The sequence below is a fragment of the Lampetra fluviatilis genome, chromosome 10 (assembly GCF_964198595.1).
Source record: "Lampetra fluviatilis chromosome 10, kcLamFluv1.1, whole genome shotgun sequence".
NCBI classification, from domain to species: Eukaryota; Metazoa; Chordata; class Hyperoartia; order Petromyzontiformes; family Petromyzontidae; genus Lampetra; species Lampetra fluviatilis.
Window position 1 is genome coordinate 6,145,358 of NC_136284.1, and position 16,621 is coordinate 6,161,978.

The 16,621-nt window shown below is 44.0% G+C and overlaps 1 protein-coding gene across 3 annotated transcripts in view; it reads left to right on the forward strand.

The window, feature by feature from the left end:
* LOC144934487 (acid-sensing ion channel 1-like) overlaps positions 1-16,621 on the forward strand; it is a 208,458-nt gene that overhangs the window by 162,773 nt on the left and 29,064 nt on the right. For all 3 annotated transcript variants that reach the window (XM_078860300.1, XM_078860299.1, XM_078860298.1), the window contains 2 exons: positions 4,871-5,021; positions 14,497-14,624. In XM_078860300.1, the coding sequence (XP_078716426.1) occupies positions 4,871-5,021; positions 14,497-14,624 (279 nt within the window). The remainder of the gene's footprint in view (positions 1-4,870; positions 5,022-14,496; positions 14,625-16,621) is intronic.

The window sequence follows — 16,621 nt, forward strand, 5'->3', positions numbered from 1 at the left end:
AATACTGTACAAGAATATGCAATCCCCCAACTTAAAATGAGTCTTGTTCTTCAAGAGCAGCCGAGTTTATTTTTACATTGAAAAGCGCATTCAATCACATTAAATAAACTACTGCAGTCCATGCTCTCAATCATAATACGCACATATTAAAATTACACAAATGTATTATTGCTTTACACATTATTACGATGTTTAATATGCAACAATAATTATGTTTTACATATGGTTTATGACATGATCTCATTTTTCGGTTCGTGTGAGAATAGAATATATTCATATTCCTTACGTCACCACAGGCAACTGGGCTTCATTTGTATTTAATATATAGAATTAGCTGCCTCGCCTTGTGATGGTTGTCTTTCCTCATTTTTTCTCGCACTGGGGCAGATGGTGTGTGTGTGTGTGTTATTTGATTAAGCTTTTTTGAATAAGACTCGATGATGCGCTTTCGCTCCACCAGGGAGAGTGTCACGGGGGCCCCGCTGATAATGAAGCGAGGCGTTGCTCTCGGTTTCATGCCTAGGTGCCAGAGGTCGCAAACGGGTTTTGATTCCTTACCCGTACCCGGCCGTACCAGGGTCACAAACCCGTACCCGTACCCGGCCGGGTACAGGTAACCGGGTATCGGGTAGGGTACGGGTATCGGGTACCCGATTGCGACCTCTGCTAGTCAGTGTAAAAGCCCTTTCCTTTCCTAATCTCTTCTACACCTCAACTGGTATTCTTACTTAACCTTTTCTACTTGACTGCATTTAGCATGCCTTGATTTGTTACATCCTCAGGTCGTTTATCTCTCGAGTTCTCTTTATTTTGGGAGTTTTTGGAAATATGTCACGCGGCCGGGTACGGGTACCCGTTTCCTACCCGTACCCTACCCGAAATGAGTAACAAACGGTGACTCACCAGTGACTCACGGCCTACCCGTACCCGGCCGGGTACGGGTAGCCGGGTAGCGGGTAGGGTACGGGTATCGGGTACCCGGTTGCGACCTCTGCTAGGCGCCAAAACCTGGTTGCCTCCCTCAGCCTGGCGCTCTGCCTCCAGGCCTCCGCTGTGAAGTGACCCAGAGGGGGGACACCATCCGGTGCCTAAAAGAGCGGTCGGCCCTGCTGTGGCTACGATCACAGAGTGTAGGATTGAGATGTCCTGGGTGGTAATCTCTTTTTTATTTAATGTTATTTTTAGCACCACCCTTTTTCATGTTTAGCACCACCGTTTTAACTGGCCAGGTGTCGCAGTGGTAGAGGGCACAAGGTAGTAAGTTCATATCCTGGTCGGCGGTAAACTTAGGTCCTCATCCCTCTGCGGTTTATAAAATGAGTGCTGCTTTGTGGGGAATTCAGCGGTGTCTTGTGATATGGGGAGGCTAGCATTTCCCATCGTTGTGTAGTATATCTACCACTGGTTTAGAGCTGTAAACAAGTAAAAGCATTGCTCCATTTTCAATGGAGTGGGTAACCACGTTTATCTTCTTACTCTTTTAAATACGTGTAAATACATGAAGATATTTCAGGATTTTCACAACAGGGAGAATGTTGTTAAAAGCAAATGTATACCTGGTGGTTGTGAATCTTCTATTTGGGCAGGAATTAAGAGAACCATAATTAATTTAATCATTCTCTATAATTGTTTTTTATATACAGCAACTCTTGCATGAAATCCCATGCTGATTTTGTTTAATTTAATTTATTTGTATGGAAATATTTGTCACCGTAACATTTAAAATGCTTTCTGAAAACAGTGCTGCATTAATCATGGCTGTCAAATAGTGAAATTCACAAGAGCCTCAGGTTACAACTCAACAATGCATCTAGACATGACCAAAATTGCAGCTTAGGCAGCCAGAACAAGAAGACGTCTTGTATGAGTTGCAGTGGCCCAGTAAGACCATGACTTACAGTCACCCTTAGAATGATGTGTTGTTGATTGGCACATAAGCTGCTTTGCTCAGTGTCGGACACGCACATACTGGCAGATATAGGAATCTTTAAACACTCTAGCTGTCTTGATGACCATAGCAGTTACCCCTGCGTGTTCTCTAAAATCCATAAAGTACCATCCTCAAAGACACCCAAATGTCAAACTGCTTACCCTGGCCTTACGTATTTTACAGGATGATATTTTGCCTCCCAATGTCAATTGGCCTCTATTAGTTGTCGTTTTTCATTGGCGTACCTTGGGACCTTGCGGACCGCCCGCAGGCTGATTAGCTTTTCACGCAGCTGTAAGGGGGTCTACAATCACCGGGTTGTGAACCGCTGCCCGAGGACGACGTGACCGGAATTTAAATTCGGACGTGAGCGCTGCCCGGTGCTCCTGCACTCTGCTTAATTCAGGTCACATTTGAGGTATTGCACGCGTACACCAGACGATCTGTTCACAGAGCGAAATTCGGGCCCATTGCTCCAAGATTGCTCAATCTAAAAAGGACAAAGGCATCTGTCATGAGTGTCACTTTTACAATTATCCCTGAGCGCCGTGCGCTGCCGCAGTTGTGCCGCCTGACAACGGGAGCTCAGCGTCTATCAATGGGGGTATAACTTGCACAGATAGCCACGTGTGCAGCACGGCACGCTTATCTGGACAACAAGAGGGGATCAAATTTGATCCTATGCAACAGAAAAACAACAGGAGCTGATAATCTTCCTCGGACAGCACACACAACTTGTTTTCTGGGCCAGTTCATGTGTGGATTTTAAAATAAATGTTTGCGCAAGACACGGATGGAAAGTTGTTCAACTCACTCGGCTTGGCTCAAAGTTGCCCTTAGGCGCAAGTGACAGATGGGTTGGAAAGCCCACTGAGAATTTCATTTGAGAAAAAATCTGTAATTTCACACTTCATTCAGCACAAATGGTTATGTCTGAAGCAAGAACCCAAGAAGAGGGGGATTCATGTGCTGAATGAATCAAGGGGATTGTAAAGACATGGAATTGTTCCTTGAAGTCTCTTCACTTCTACAAATAGATTCATTCTAAAAGGTGCATTTATGTAATGTCTTTTTACAGCTCACCGGTACATACAGTGAAGAGTGGAGCACTGCTTGGTCCATCTGCAGTCTTACTTAACTGGAAATTGTTATTACGGGAAACATTTTTTTTACAAGAAACAACATCAACCAAAGTTGATGCGCTTTTCCTGCACATTGCATAATACCTTCAAATCACTCAGACACTCCCAGGGGCCTTTTGCGGGCACAATGATACTTAGAAAGTCTTTGCATTGGCCAAGCTCACACAGTACAATGCAAATACTTCTGGGCAAAGTTATGAGGGGCTGTCATAAAGTTTTGCGGAAACGTGACATTAAAAGTATGCCTATTACTTCATTGCTCAATCTATCGTGGAAACTCTTCATGTCAGCAGAACTTCAAATGGGCTCACATTGAAGATATTTCAGCACCAACACTGCACTCTTCAAAAACATTTCACTGCACTTGAGACCCCCCCTCACCCCCACGCCGCCCCATATTACCAGCCATCATGTGCATGCAATATGCATGTGTGTACACTACAGATCTTTGTCAATCCACTGCTGGATGAGGGCCTCTCCAAGCCTTGCTTATCGTGGGGGTTATTTAAGCAAACTTTGCCCTCTGCTGTCCATCATGCAGACCCGCAGTTTGTAGTCTCAGGTGATTGCCCATCTAAGAACTATCCATCCTCAACTCTGTTTAGCGTCCTAGATTTGACAAGATCAAGTGCATACTGGTATGATTTGGTCATAGGCAGCGTGATTGAATTTAAGGATGGATGTTAAAAGATTGGTTGTCATGGTTGGTAGCGAAGACTGGAGTTGGGAAACGCTGTGTTAGAGTGCCTTTCAGAGATGAATCTGTGTCAGTGTTCATGCTTAAAGGAGTACCCATCGACACCTATCGTGTGTGTCCGTTAGTTTTTCTTGCATATGGTTGCATGAATAACAAGTTATTAGTCTATGCCCAGTCTAGTCATCCAGAAAATGGCTTTGGTTGATGTGCGGTGGATGCTTCGATGGCTCCGTTGATATATTGGAAGTTTTCAGTGGATCACTGCTGTGTGGCCAATTGCATGCCGGGCTTCCATTGCATTTCCAACTTGTGAAGGTAGTCTGTGGATCTGCCATGGAAGGTGCAGATTCCAATTATATATGGTCCATTCTAGTTCAAATCCCAGAGATTCTTCCCTGGGAGCCATCAGTTGAGCAGCAGGGTGGTGCAGTGGTACAATTTGTGCTCCCGGGCAAAAAGGGCCTCGGTTCCATTCCAAAGAGATTGGAGTTTGCATGCTTTTTCTCCATGTCCTGCAGGTTTCCTCCCATAGCTTTAAAAAAGACCTTACAATGTAACTGGTATTGGCCAAACATCACAATGCTGAACATGTGCCTGCAAAGTACTCAATTTGGATTAAATGTGGTATTGAAAAATCGGCAAAAATCGATGCACTTGAGCAATTTGTGCAGATATAGATTCTCTATTTGTATTCGTTTTAGTCACTTGCTTAGCTTTCCTATACTTTGCACTCCTATCGGTTTTGTATTGTTTGTTGTTGTAACTTTCTGACCTGCCCCTTACCGGACAACTGTCAAAAATAGTTTCATAGCTACTCGGATTCTTGCAGTCTAAATAAAGATTTTGATTCTGAACATCGCTGCCTACTGCGAAAAACCTGGCATGACCCTGCTGAGGAAGAGTATTGAGGCCCGGTGAGGCTATCCTGGGTAAACAATGACAATAATCAGTGACAACAGCCATACCCACCATTGGGCCCTTACCTTCCACCATCACCACTGCCAGCCACATCCACCCCATGGGCCCTTACCTTGTACCATCACCACTGACAGCCACATCCACCCGTGCAATGCCCCGTTTTGTGGTGCGTGTGGTGCCCAGGTGTACACTCGCTATGGGAAGTGCTATACGTTCAACTCGGGCAAGGGCGGGCGGCCGCTGCTGACAACGGTGAAAGGCGGCATGGGGAACGGGCTGGAGATCATGCTGGACATCCAGCAGGAAGAATACCTTCCTGTGTGGGGCGAAAACGGTCAGTGCCAGCCACTGTTTTCACAACCGTCCCTCACGCACACGCATCCAACCAGGCTGACGCACCACATTTTTAGCACGGTTGGCTGTGTACGGTGTGAAAAAAGTTCATCATACATACGTTTATATCTGACACACTTTGACTGCAATAATGTTAGTACAAGACGTTAAATCAGTAGTGTAGATATCGAGTGTGCAGGCGGTGTAACTGCACCAGGGGCCCAGGCACTGAGCTACAAAGAGGGGGTCTCAATGTATTCCTTCTACCAGGTCTACGCCTAGAGTCTGACATTCCCTCACCAACTATCTGTCCCTGTTTAAGCTCGGGCTCAGGACCTTCCTCTTCTCCTGTGCCTATCGCTGGCCATCTTTTCTCCATGACATTTTTTTCTTAGCTTCTCATGTAGCGTATAGACATTCTCATCGACGTCTTTTCAGTAGTCCCCCAAGAATGAGCATGTGCCACAGATTTTGTAAGGCGTCTTGAGATGCAAATGCATTCATATAATTAACAAATCAAAATTTTATTGTGATTCATATTTATCTCCCCCTTTTAAACGAGAATGCATCTCCTCACTTATTCATTGTTTTCTCCATCACTACTGTCACGTCTATCAGAATTACTCCCCTCCACCCTCACCCCATACCTCTCTCGCTTCCTTTCGTCACATTCTGCCCTTCTCACTTCATTAACAAACACACATCGTGCAGACACACAGTGATCTTTGTAAAGTCTTAAAGGCACACAAAGACAAATCTTCCTAACCTTATAGATTGTTAGAGCAAATGCTACAGTGCATGGAGAGGTAATGTAATGAGGACCAAACTTACCCACTTTTGTCTCACCATTGCTCATTGTTCACATTCTGTAGCAGGTACTTAGTTAAAGCTGAGTTGAATTAAAAGAGGTTTAGGACAGTTTCAGACACCACTTGTCACTTACATTAGCCACGACTGGGAATCAAGATTCAGGTGACCTGATGTGCAGCGCATTGCAGATATACCACTGCACCACCGATCCAAGCGCATACATTGGATATACACCTCACTGCTGTTATTTACAGACCTTTATCAATCCACTGTGACATACGTTACCATTCTGGTCAGTGTTAGTAGAGTGGGGGGTGGACAGGTTTAGCTATCACTCGTCACCACTACAGTTAGCCGTGTCCAGGGTTAAAAGGATATCTCAGTTCTTTCGATAAAGTAACGTAGAAGGGAAATAATAAAATAATAAAAATAAAACATTATAAAATAATTCTCACGACATTTCGGAGGCAACACAAGCTTCCGTCTTCAGGTGGAACCATCATAGCACGATTGCTGTATCAAGTAAACAGTCCTTGTATATATACTGGTTGACGGTGGGAGGAACCAAGGTAGGCCCTGGATATTATTATTGTGACACAATAATAATGTTAGTACAAGACGTTGTGGCACAATAATAATATCCAGGGCCTACCTTGGTTCCTCCCACCCTCAACCAGTATATATATACAAGGACTATTTAATTATGTTGTATTTTTATTATTTTATTATTTCCCTTCTACGTGACTTTACCGAAAGAACAAAGAAGATGAATCCCTGCAGTCACGAAAGCTTTAAATCGAAATTCAGGATATCTCAGGTTGACGGGTTGATAGTACAGTGCGATGTCTGCTATGCCACCACTCTGTTCACTGTTACAAGTACAAACTGGAAAATACCAAAACAATTATTATAAACTGCTATTTCCCCATGACATTTCAACACGAATGCTGACAGCGAAGTAAGGTTTCTTTTAATATCGCGAAATATTACTTGCATGGATGTTTTGCTGATGTCCACGACTTACCCTTTTCAAAGCATCTTAACAACACGAAACACCTAAAAGCCAGCATTTAATGGTATTACTGTGATGCTGCTAAATGTTCTCAATGCACACTTATTATTTTATTGTCGTGGTTTTGCATGCTTTTTGTCTGTCCACACGGTAATTACGCTCAGGCTAAGGCGAAAATTGGGACTTAAATGTAAATTAGGCATATCTCAGCCATGCCTGCTAAATAGACATTTGAAACGAGTCCAAAACTGAAAATTATATTCTTTTTTGTGCTGCACAATTCATTTAAAAGTAATATTTTATTATTCCAGTACAGATACAGGCATATTTATTTACGCTGTGTACATTGAGTTTCTGAACACATAATACGAAAATAAGCAACTGTGAAATGTAAATTAGTTTTGTGTGTGCACAGCCATCAAATTTTATTAAATTCTAGGCAAGATTTTTGAAGGAACTAAGCCCTGAGCAACAACCTCTGAATTTTTAAATCGCTCGTGGCATTTTGTGTCGCGATTAGGTGTGCGCATGGGGTGGCAAATGGCTTTGCCTCTCTCCGGAGATATAAGAAACACTCCCAGCACTCTGCAATCAATGCTTCCTCATGTCGCCACCACAACAGCAATTGCTGGTGCGGAATGTTCTTGCAATTAGCCGACGGTTATGCCACGCTTTGCAGCAGTAGGGGGGGCAGATTTGTGGGTGCCTTGCACCAACGGCTCCCGCTTAGATTTTCTGTCGGAACAGTTGGTCCGCAGAACGATTAATTTGATCAGTAACAGCCCAAGGTTATTTCCGTTACTTGCTGAAGCATTTTGAGCTAAAAAAAAAGATTGCTCAGTTATAATACCTTTTATATTTTAATATTTCTATGTTTTTGTGCAGTTTCATTTGAATTTATATGAAGCCACGGGCTCTGTTAAAAGTGGAATGGGGCCCCTCACACTTGAAATTGGTGCGTGCTGGGTCACATACACGTGTTCAAGTTAACCCCCTTGTGATGGGAAACGCACCCAGTTTTCTCTCTTAGAAGAATTGCACCACTCAACATTTTTTTTGAAGAACTAAGAAACCACGAGGTCAAGGGTATTCACACAGCTCCACCAATAATCCCAGCTCAAGAACATAATACCGCAACACCGCCACATTATTTCTATTATAAATAGCTATTCATGTTCAATTTATATTTCATTGCCATGATTATTTTCGCGTTATTTTTGCAATCAGTGTATGGCGTTAAGTGTCTCTCAATTTTATGTATGTTTCGTGCTATTTCTCACATATATAAAAAAAAAGATTTGTGAACATAAAGAGACCCGAAAGAACGGGTCTCTTTGTGTCATGCAGTCAACGACTCTTATTCCATGAGCTTCTAGAGAATGTAGCTCCAATGCGCTTCTTTTGTGGAGTATCTGCCTCGTCCAGTTCTTACGTCAGAGGCCAATCAGGGGGTTGCTTCAGACAACAGGGCACGTGCTTTTTTATTGCACGGTATAAATGCAATGTACAATTTGGATTTATATCGTGTCTAGATGCAAGCACATCTCACGGCACTGTACAGAACGAGCAGATTTATTTCTATTGACAGGAAGTTATAGTCATAGACAGAGGTTAAAAAAATAAAGGTCTTGAGCCTGGACTTGATACAGGGGCAAGGGGGTCAGCATGGACAGCTGGGAAAAAAATATTTCCAGACTCTGAAGGCAGCAAATGTTTATTCGGGGCTTCAACAACATAACCGTTTTGGTTGCTAGAGTAGAGAGTGCGTGCAGGAGTTTATAAAAGATCTCGAAGATGATGAGGTGAAGAGGCTTATTTAAGCGTCTCCAGAAATTCATGTTTTGCAACACTGTTTATTGTTTAACATAACATCAGCACCCAATGTCAACGTGCAGTTGTAGTTTTCGAAATAATTTCTCGTGAAAGGGCATTTCAGTGTTGACGAACGTACGTGCACAGCACAAAGCTTCACGGACAAAAGTTATCTTCTTGGTTCTTTCGGTAAAGTCACGTAGAAGGGAAGTAATAAACTGAAGTTTCAGACGCTGTCTCCCCGACAGACCTGGTCTTCACCTGAGGACGGCTGCTTGCGTTGTGGCCGAAACGTCGTGAGAATTATTTTATTATGTTTTATTTTTTGTTATTGTATTACTTCCCTTCTACGTGACTTTACCGAAAAAACCAAGAAGATGAATCTCTGCAGTCACTAAAGCTTTAAATCGAAAAGGACAAAAATTATTTTACATGGTGCCTAAATCTCCCATAATTACTTCCATGAAGCCATGGAGACTCTAACATAGGTGTAAATATCACAAACAAACCAGCGTCAAGGACTTTGGATTGTACTCTCTTTTGGCACAAAGCTCACTGCCTGCAGCAATCACCTGGCGGTTCTCTGTGTGGCCCCGACTCAAGCCTGCTCATGGCCTCGCACCTTGAAAAGGTTCATCATCTTACCCTTGTGAAAACAACCACCAGTACTAGCACACCCATCTGTCCTGATCCCAGCAAGCAGCTACAGGCCTGAAGGGGGACACAATAACACACCATGGCTCATTGCATTTCTTAATTATACCCATACCAGCGCGATGGCCATGTCGTGCGGAGGAAAAGGGTCATAATGTTGTAAATGGCATTTCTGCAATAGAGTCAATGATTTATTTGGATTTTCATAGCAACGTTGGGCTAAAACATCTGATTAATGGGCCCAATTACCCTGGTCGCCTTGAAAAAAAATGCGCGCTCGTAAATCAGAGGCAATTTGTGAAGTAAAAAAAAATACATTAGAGTGTTTACATTGTTTTAATGTCTGAAATGACACATTAGTATAGGCGTTTAGTAAACACGTTTATGAAAGAGGCTAACTCACACTTGGTGGTATTTGTTTGATTTATACGTATCTTAATTTTTTTTATGTAATTTACGTCTTTAGAGGTTTTACCAGGGCAGTCAGCCTGTAGGGTCTTAGAATGCAACCGTTTCCAATTGGGGTTTTCCCTGAATAAGTGAAATGGTTTTGCATTAATATGTTAAGTTTCCACGAGTCCTTAGTGATTATTATATCTTTAGGCTAGCAGGGGAGAGCAGCTGCCAATCATACACACATGTGCCTGATTGTCCGAATATTCTAATTCGTATGCTTCGAGAGAGGTGATTTTTTTCTTTCACTGTAATAGTTTTTAGATATTTACCTCCAAACAATCTCACGTGCTTGCACATTATCAAGCTTTCGCATGTGTTCCTGACTGCAGCCCTTGCCCTTAGAGCCTTTGGTTTCTCTTTGAGAGAAAACTAGAACAGTCAAAACATATTTAGAAATGCTCTTTGGTTCTTTCGGTAGAGTCACGTAGGTGTAAGGTCAGCAGTTCTGCTGCTGTATCTGTTCCAACTGATGACAGTCGCATGTGTTGCGATCGAAACGTCGTGATTTAATTTATTTTAGTTTCTACCTACGTGACTTTACCGAAGGAACCACAGAGTATGGATCCCTGCAGTCACGAAAACTTCAGATCCAGATATTGAGAAATATTAACCAAGTGACAAAAACATCAATGAAGGCTCTGTGTTCTTTTCTGCTGTTCCTGGACTTGTGTCTATCAAGTAATCATCTATTTACACGGAAATACTGAGGGGAAATGTGCAGGCTAGGGCAAGGCACGTGAACTGAAAGGATGCTAGCCAGTGGTCGAGAATATTGAGAGTGGAAGTTCTAGGAGGAAACGCTGCTGAGAGGTCTTCTGCCTCGGAAATGTGGCAATGAAATCAACTCGTGTGCTGCTTTTGAGAGATGGCAACAGCTTAGAGAGGCCTTCAACCAGCAGTGGTTTATTCATGGCTTATTGAATCATTTCCCCCCCCCCCCCCCCGAAAATCTTCTATCGGTATTTGAGTGTCTTGAACGAACTAATAATATTGTTAAAGTGAAATATTGAGGTAATATTAAGGTCATTTTGAGGTAGATATATTGGTCCGTGGTCTGTTTTGAGTGATATGCATGTATCAGGGTACATTAGAAAAAACATATTAGTCAAGCAACGACCTTAATTTCACATTTTCACCTCCTCTCTATTAACATGAATTTTATTAAATTTTGACTTAAAACTTTCGTGACTGCAGGAATTCATATTCTTTGGTTATTTCGGTAAAGTCACGTAGATAGAAGAAAATGTATACTAAAAAATAAAGTGAATACATTTTTTTTTAAATAATCTAAACAAAAACAACACTAATGTAGACTTTAGTCTGGTTCTTAATCGGAGTGAGTGTACTGGCAATCGATAATGTAGACTGTAGCCTGATTATTAAGTTTGGTGAGTGTACTGCCAATCGATAATGTAGACTGTAGCCTGGTTATTACATTTGGTGAGTGTACTGGTAGTCTAGAATGTAGACTGTAGCTATGGTTATTAAGCTAGGTGAGTGTACTGGCAGTCTATAATGTAGACTGTAGCCTGGTTCTTAACCTGAGTGAGAGTACTGGCAGTTTATAACGTAGACTTTAGCCTGGTTCTTAACCTGAGTGAGCGTACTGGCAGTCTATAATATACTTATTATTGGTTCTTTCAGAAATACAAAATAAAATAAAAACAAAAACCCACGACGTTTCGATCGCAACACAAGCGGTCGTCATCAGGAATGGGCGTAGCCCAAACAGGTCAGCAGAATGGGCGGGGCAGCTGATGTTAATGTGGCCCAAGTGTGTCAGCAGCATGGGCGGGGCAGCTGATGTTAATGTAGCCCACGTGTGTCAGCAGCATGGGCGGGGCAGCTGATGTTAATGTGGCCCAAGTGTGTCAGCAGCATGGGCGGGGCAGCTGATGTTAATGTAGCCCACGTGTGTCAGCAGCGTGGGCGGGGCAGCTGATGTTAATGTAGCCTACGTGTGTCAGCAGCATGGGCGGGGCAGCTGATGTTAATGTAGCCCACGTGTGTCAGCAGCATGGGCGGGGCAGCTGATGTTAATGTAGCCCACGTGTGTCAGCAGCGTGGGCGGGGCAGCTGATGTTAATGTGGCCCACGTGTGTCAGCAGCATGGGCGGGGCAGCTGATGTTAATGTAGACCACGTGTGTCAGCAGCGTGGGCGGGGCAGCTGATGTTAATGTGGCCCACGTGTGTCAGCAGCATGGGCGGGGCAGCTGATGTTAATGTAGCCCACGTGTGTCAGCAGCATGGGCGGGGCAGCTGATGTTAATGTGGCCCAAGTGTGTCAGCAGCATGGGCGGGGCAGCTGATGTTAATGTAGCCCACGTGTGTCAGCAGCATGGGCGGGGCAGCTGATGTTAATGTAGCCCACGTGTGTCAGCAGCGTGGGCGGGGCAGCTGATGTTAATGTGGCCCACGTGTGTCAGCAGCATGGGCGGGGCAGCTGATGTTAATGTAGACCACGTGTGTCAGCAGTGTGGGCGGGGCAGCTGATGTTAATGTGGCCCACGTGTGTCAGCAGCATGGGCGGGGCAGCTGATGTTAATGTGGCCCACGTGTGTCAGCAGCATGGGCGGGGCAGCTGATGTTAATGTCGCCCAAGTGTGTCAGCATAATGGGCGGGGCAGCTGATGTTAATGTAGCCCACGTGTGTCAGCAGCGTGGGCGGGGCAGCTTATGTTAATGTGGCCCAAGTGTGTCAGCAGCGTGGGCGGGGCAGCTGATGTTAATGTAGACCACGTGTGTCAGCAGCATGGGCGGGGCAGCTGATGTTAATGTCGCCCACGTGTGTCAGCAGCGTGGGCGGGGCAGCTTATGTTAATGTAGCCCACGTGTGTCAGCAGCGTGGGCGGGGCAGCTGATGTTAATGTAGCCCAAGTGTGTCAGCAGCGTGGGCGGGGCAGCTGATGTTAATGTAGCCTACGTGTGTCAGCAGAATGGGCTGGGCAGCTGATGTTAATGTAGCCCACGTGTGTCAGCAGCATGGGCGGGGCAGCTAATGTTAATGTAGCCCACGTGTGTCAGCAGCATGGGCGGGGCAGCTAATGTTAATGTAGGAGAAAGCAACGCCAACGCAGTGGGTCTACACCAATCAACAGGGCCGCCAGGCAATCATTGCACCTCGCTTCACACACCCACGCTGCTGACGGTGGAGGTTGACAAGAAAACACAAATCAAGTCATGACCCAAAGTGGTTCATGACATCTTTCCAATGTTTGCTGAGCTTATAACCATCCTCTCGGTTGAAATTGTGTCTATGTCTGTATATATGGATGGCTTCATGAACGAATCTTTGTTGATAGCCAGTGGGCTTGCAAAGTACCATCGCCTTAGAGAAATTCATTTCGTGCGAGCCAGCCGCATTAAAATAATGATCAGCCACGGAAGAAGAATTGGTCCTACCGTGTTTCAAATCTGCCTTATGGTCACGAACAAGACATGTCGTTTAGTTTCCCCAATGTAACTGCTGCCGCAGATACAGCTTAGATTGTAGAGGCCGGGATATTGCATGTCAGGAATCTTGTCCTTCACAGATGGGATCAGATCACGAATTTTATGTACTGTGTTAAATCGGACCTGGATCTTGTGTTTGTTCATGATTATGGAAATATTTTTGGTTACTCCTGCTATGTATGGCAGGGTGATGGTTTTGATTGCATCCTCAGATGGCTCCTTACTCACGGTTGGGTTGATGGCTTTGCGGATTGTGTAGTCAGAATATCCATTCGCCTTGAGAGCTTGGTGTACGTGTTTGAGTTCACTGGTTAGGTGTTCATGGTCGGAGATACATTGAAATAAATTTAGCTCTGTGGTGTAGCGTTTTGATGAGATAATTCTTCTTTGATGGATGGTGGTGGGAATCAGGTTTTAGGTAGGCGTCAGTTTGGGTTATTGATTTTATTATTTTTATTGTATCTTTATTATTTTTATTCACTTTCGTTTTCATTATTAATTTTCTATCTACGTGACTTTACCGAAAGAACCAAAGAATATGACTTTAATTCTATTCTATTTCGGATTTATATTCTATTCTATTTCCAATCTCGTGCTGCAGAGAGAAATGCGCAGAAATATGTTCGACCATTTTAATAAGCGCTTTCATGGAGCCCGGCGATGGGGCTGTTCATCTTTAAGACTACCTATTAACGCACACCCTTTGATGTGTAGATTGCATTTGAATTGGTGTTTTAAGCTTAAAGTTGTTATTTTATCCCAGGTGAAAGAATTTTTTCAAAGTCAATTCAGGAAACTTCACGTGGTTTAATTTGAGTATATGTAAGAAATGATACCTATCAACAAGTGTCATTTGCATGGAATGACACGATATCAGTAGATCATTATCTGATGTGCTGTCGGGTTGTACCTTGTATTTTGGCGGCGTGATGTCTGACGTTTTGCTCCTTCTGGAACTGAACTGAGTTTTGGTGCAAGTGCTGGGAGTTCAGGAAACTGAATTTAGTTTCCTGAAGAAAGCTCCCATCATGTGGAGCGAAACACGAACATGGTGCCAAACAACACACGGTAGAAACCAGAAAACACATCAGGGAGCTGTACAACACAACTGCAGAAACCCACGCAGCTGTGATTACCAGTAGATTCCAACATTGCCTTTGGAGAGCAGTATTCTCACATACACCCCGAGTCTCTTGATACCCTGGCAGGGCCATATTGCTGTGTTATGCATTGTGTTATTAAGCCATCGGGGACTTTTGACATGTTCTGTTGCTGCAGACGAGACTTCGTTTGAGGCCGGGATTAAGGTGCAGATCCACAGCCAGGACGAGCCTCCGCTCATCGACCAACTGGGCTTTGGCGTCTCGCCAGGCTTCCAGACGTTCGTGTCGTGCCAGGAACAGCGGGTGAGTTCGGTGCGACGGCAACCAGTGCCAGGAATGCAAAAGCCCCCCCGATTGAACGCATCGGCACACAACCCGGGCACACGCTCAACATATGTGCGCACAAATCGTGCCGAGAGCTATGCGTGTGCACACATTGCGCCATGCTTACGCAACTCACGATCACAAACCCACACACACACACGATCGCCTACACAAGCACACGGCAATGTACGCTCACAACAACGCGCGCGCGCTCTCACTCACACGTGCTCACAGCCGCAATCCAATACATATCCTGTAATGTTTTTTTTTACACACAGCACGTGACCTGTGTGTGTGTTCTGCAAACATTACCGTGGTGATGCGACTGACACGTAAGCCTCAGAGGTCTTTCTGCAGGGAACTCTTGCTTAGACGCCCTGTGTGTGTAACTAAGGGAAGGGAGAAGTAATAAAATAGCCACTCCAGGGGCTACTCATGTAATCCAGGCAGAGGTGCCTTCACGTGGATATAATGCGGCCCAACGTCATTCATTGCAGTATTCGACGAGGCCGGGGCTGAATAAAGAGAAGGTAGAGCCACATGGATCAGGAACCCCTGCTGGGCCACATCCTTCTTGATACACTCTTTAGGATCTGCCAATTGCAGCACAGTCCTCAGACACAAACACTGGGGTATTGTCTGAGAATAACTCTAGCCTCCTCGTGGCCACTTAGAATTGGCACGTGAACATGCTCAATATGGGTGTAACGTGGCATTGATTAAAATTGATTATCTATTCTTAATACTACTACGACTACAGTAAGTAGGCATTCTTGCTTTGCGATGTTTAGCTGTCTGAAACGTTATGGGGGTTTGAAGTACATGACATGAAACCACATCAGAGAGATGTCGAATTTTAAGCTCTCCATACTTGCTTCAAATTGAGTGTTTTTTGTATTCGTTTATGTTGTTTGTAATAGACCTACATGACCCATTACAATTAACCACATCCTGAAAAAAAAATGTTTGATTCTTTAATCAAGACAATTAATTGATGAACGAGGTGGTTTAATTGCTATACCCTGCCACGCTTACATTAACAATACTGAACTGGAACTATTTTGATGATGCAGAAATTGTTATGATGTTTACTTGCTGCCAGTACTCTGGCAAATATTTGTTGGCTCAGAAGAGCAGTGGATTATTTATATTGTTTCAGGCACAGACCCCACTTCATATAGATGTCTTCATTGGGCATCAACTTTACCATGTGTGTGTAAGTCGGACATTAAGCCAGGGAAATACTAATCAGCCACAATATCCAAATGTTAAGGTTACTGTATATTGTTATGAGTGTCCTGATTGTATTAAAATCACCATTCAATTCACTGATGATGTACAGTAATGCCATGTGATGATGATAATATATCACAATAGTATATTATTATAACGTGTCAATCCACTGCTGTATCAGTGCCTCCTCACGCCATATCGGCCATGAGGGTTGGTTGACCAAACTTCACCGCACTGGTCAGGACGTGCTGGAGAAGGGGAGAGAGGGCCAGGAATTGTTCAGACATCACATGACATCGATGTTAGCCTTGGCTGAGAATTTAATTCATGTTCGTAGGACTCAAAGAGCTGTAGCAACACTGCGCCACAATATTAGTACAGGGACTCCTCTACTTATGAACATTCGACTTCCGAACTTTCAGAGATAGAAACAAACTTGTCCGTATGTCCAGTTGCCCGTTCGGACTGAGAGTTATACGTTTAACCGCTGCGCAATCATTGGCGGTGTGGAATCTACATCTGCAGAACATGAAAAGCCAATGACATCTATATCTACAGGAGATTATACATTTTAAAGCCATTCCCTGTGTTTAGTGTACATGCCCTACAACGTTTGGAATTGACAGTGAGTAAAGTTGGACTTACGAACAAATCGACTTACGAACAGACTTCTGGAACATAACTCGTTCGTAAGTGGAGGAGTCCCTGTAACTGAAATTAAAAGTATGCAATACTTAGGAGCA